General features: G+C 39.6%; 1 protein-coding gene across 1 annotated transcript in view; it reads right to left on the bottom strand.

The window, feature by feature from the left end:
* The window catches only part of ap3b1 (adaptor related protein complex 3 beta 1 subunit), a 91,916-nt gene that overhangs the window by 13,343 nt on the left and 76,796 nt on the right, over window positions 1-1,777 (bottom strand). The window contains exon 26 of the mRNA XM_015389047.1: window positions 894-1,032. Within this exon, the coding sequence (XP_015244533.1) occupies window positions 894-1,032 (139 nt within the window). The remainder of the gene's footprint in view (window positions 1-893; window positions 1,033-1,777) is intronic.

Below are 1,777 nucleotides of genomic sequence, written 5' to 3'. Positions count from 1 at the left end.
AACTAGCCTACATAAGATAGCGAAGAAAAAATAAAGAAAAACTTTTATTTAGTAATCGGATCGGTACTCCCTATTGGCAAGTACTAAAATGTCAGCACATAAATTCTGATAGAGGTGGATCCTTACAACATGCTATCACGCTACTTGTGGTGTTTTGGCTCATCTTTGGGAAGGCTAAATGAAGTCTGAAATCCATCGCAGACAGAAAACACATTTTTAAAACTATAGCTGCAAAAACAGACAAAAATTTAAATGGTTGCTGTTACTCTGTTGATTAGCAGCTAAAAGACCTAATTTCCACTCAACTCTGCTTCAACATTTTCTTTGCTGATTGGATAAAGTGGGCATGTATTTTACTGTGCAGGCTCAGCACAGTCAAGGTAGGTGCTTCCTGGAAGGGGTGGGTAATCACTGGTTTAAGTAAAACATTAATTGCCACTCAATTTCCTGAACAGAGAGAGGCTGCTGCTCCTTTTGGTGATGGAATAGCATCTTAAACCAGATAAAACCTCAGAAAAGTGTGGTTTGATACAGGCCCTTATAACCAAGCATACAAAATTTGCTGGATTTTACAACAATAATATTTAAAGAATACTGAAAAGAATTTAGCAATAATAGTATGTTCATTTAGCTATAATTCTCATTTTCACTTAGTTTACTGTTATGACTAAAGAATTTAAATGGAATTTAAAATCAGTGATAACAATTGCAGTCCTGTAATCTGAAAGAAATAAAAGCTACTTAAACCTAAGAAATCTTTGCAATAATACCTTACAGCACATAAGCAATTACGTATTAATAGATAAAAAATACTTTTACAAGACATGCTATATATACATTTATTTGCAGAGCAGCAAGTAGAAACAGAGCTAAAAATATTCATTTGCTTTTACCTCTGAAGGTTGTTTTGGCTGGATGAAACCACTCCTACGTTGGCCACAGACAGGACCTGCTTGCTGATGTTCTGGTTGGAGGTGTTAGCAGTTGCCATGGTGATGGTTGCTGAAGTCTCATTCATGCCCATGAGTTTTTCTGAAAACATGCAAGATTTTTTTTTCATAAAAATCATGCAGAACACCAAATTCACAAGGTTGCTTCATTTTAAATCAGTTTTATGTGCAACAGATGAAGAGGTCAGCCTAGAGGAGCAGAGATGCACCCAGGAACTGGCTGCTGATTAGAATCACACTTTTCAGCTTGAGCAGCCCTAAACAGCCACTCAGAAACTAAAAATATTTTCTGTTTAATCAGTGAATGCATCACACTAAGCACTAGCGAATGGTACAAACAACATCCGTCTTAGGTATAGTTCTTACTAAAAGAGACTTAAGGGCAGATTAGACTTCTGCAAACGCACACATCAAATGTCGCTTGGGTCTGGTCGCGAACCAGTTTTCCTGGTATGCTTCTGCACAGTTGGTCTGGAATTTCTAGGGACGCACAGCAGTTTCCCGCCAAAGCGCAAGGGGGAGCATATTTGAGGACTCGCAAGATCTTCGGCGAATGGTCACGAGAACTTGGGCAGCGCCAGCGGGAGTGTTTGTCTTCCAAAACAACAATAGTGCGTCTGCAAGTTATCAAGGTCACAGCGATGGATGTGGAGTTGCTAGGCATTGAAGAGGAACAGGTTCTGTTAATGGAGTTGGTAAAAAGACCAAATAACCTTTCGTCGTAGTTGTCCATTGTAGTTGTTCCTCGGTTTTTAAAAATGGCGTGCCCTGGCACCGAATCGAACGACCACACAGACAGCCGGAAAGGCATACCAAAGGCCAAGCAC

Source organism: Cyprinodon variegatus, unplaced genomic scaffold (genome assembly GCF_000732505.1).
Source record: "Cyprinodon variegatus isolate N-32 unplaced genomic scaffold, C_variegatus-1.0 Scaffold446, whole genome shotgun sequence".
In the NCBI taxonomy this organism is placed as follows: domain Eukaryota; kingdom Metazoa; phylum Chordata; class Actinopteri; order Cyprinodontiformes; family Cyprinodontidae; genus Cyprinodon; species Cyprinodon variegatus.
This window is presented reverse-complemented; position numbering and strand designations above follow the sequence as displayed.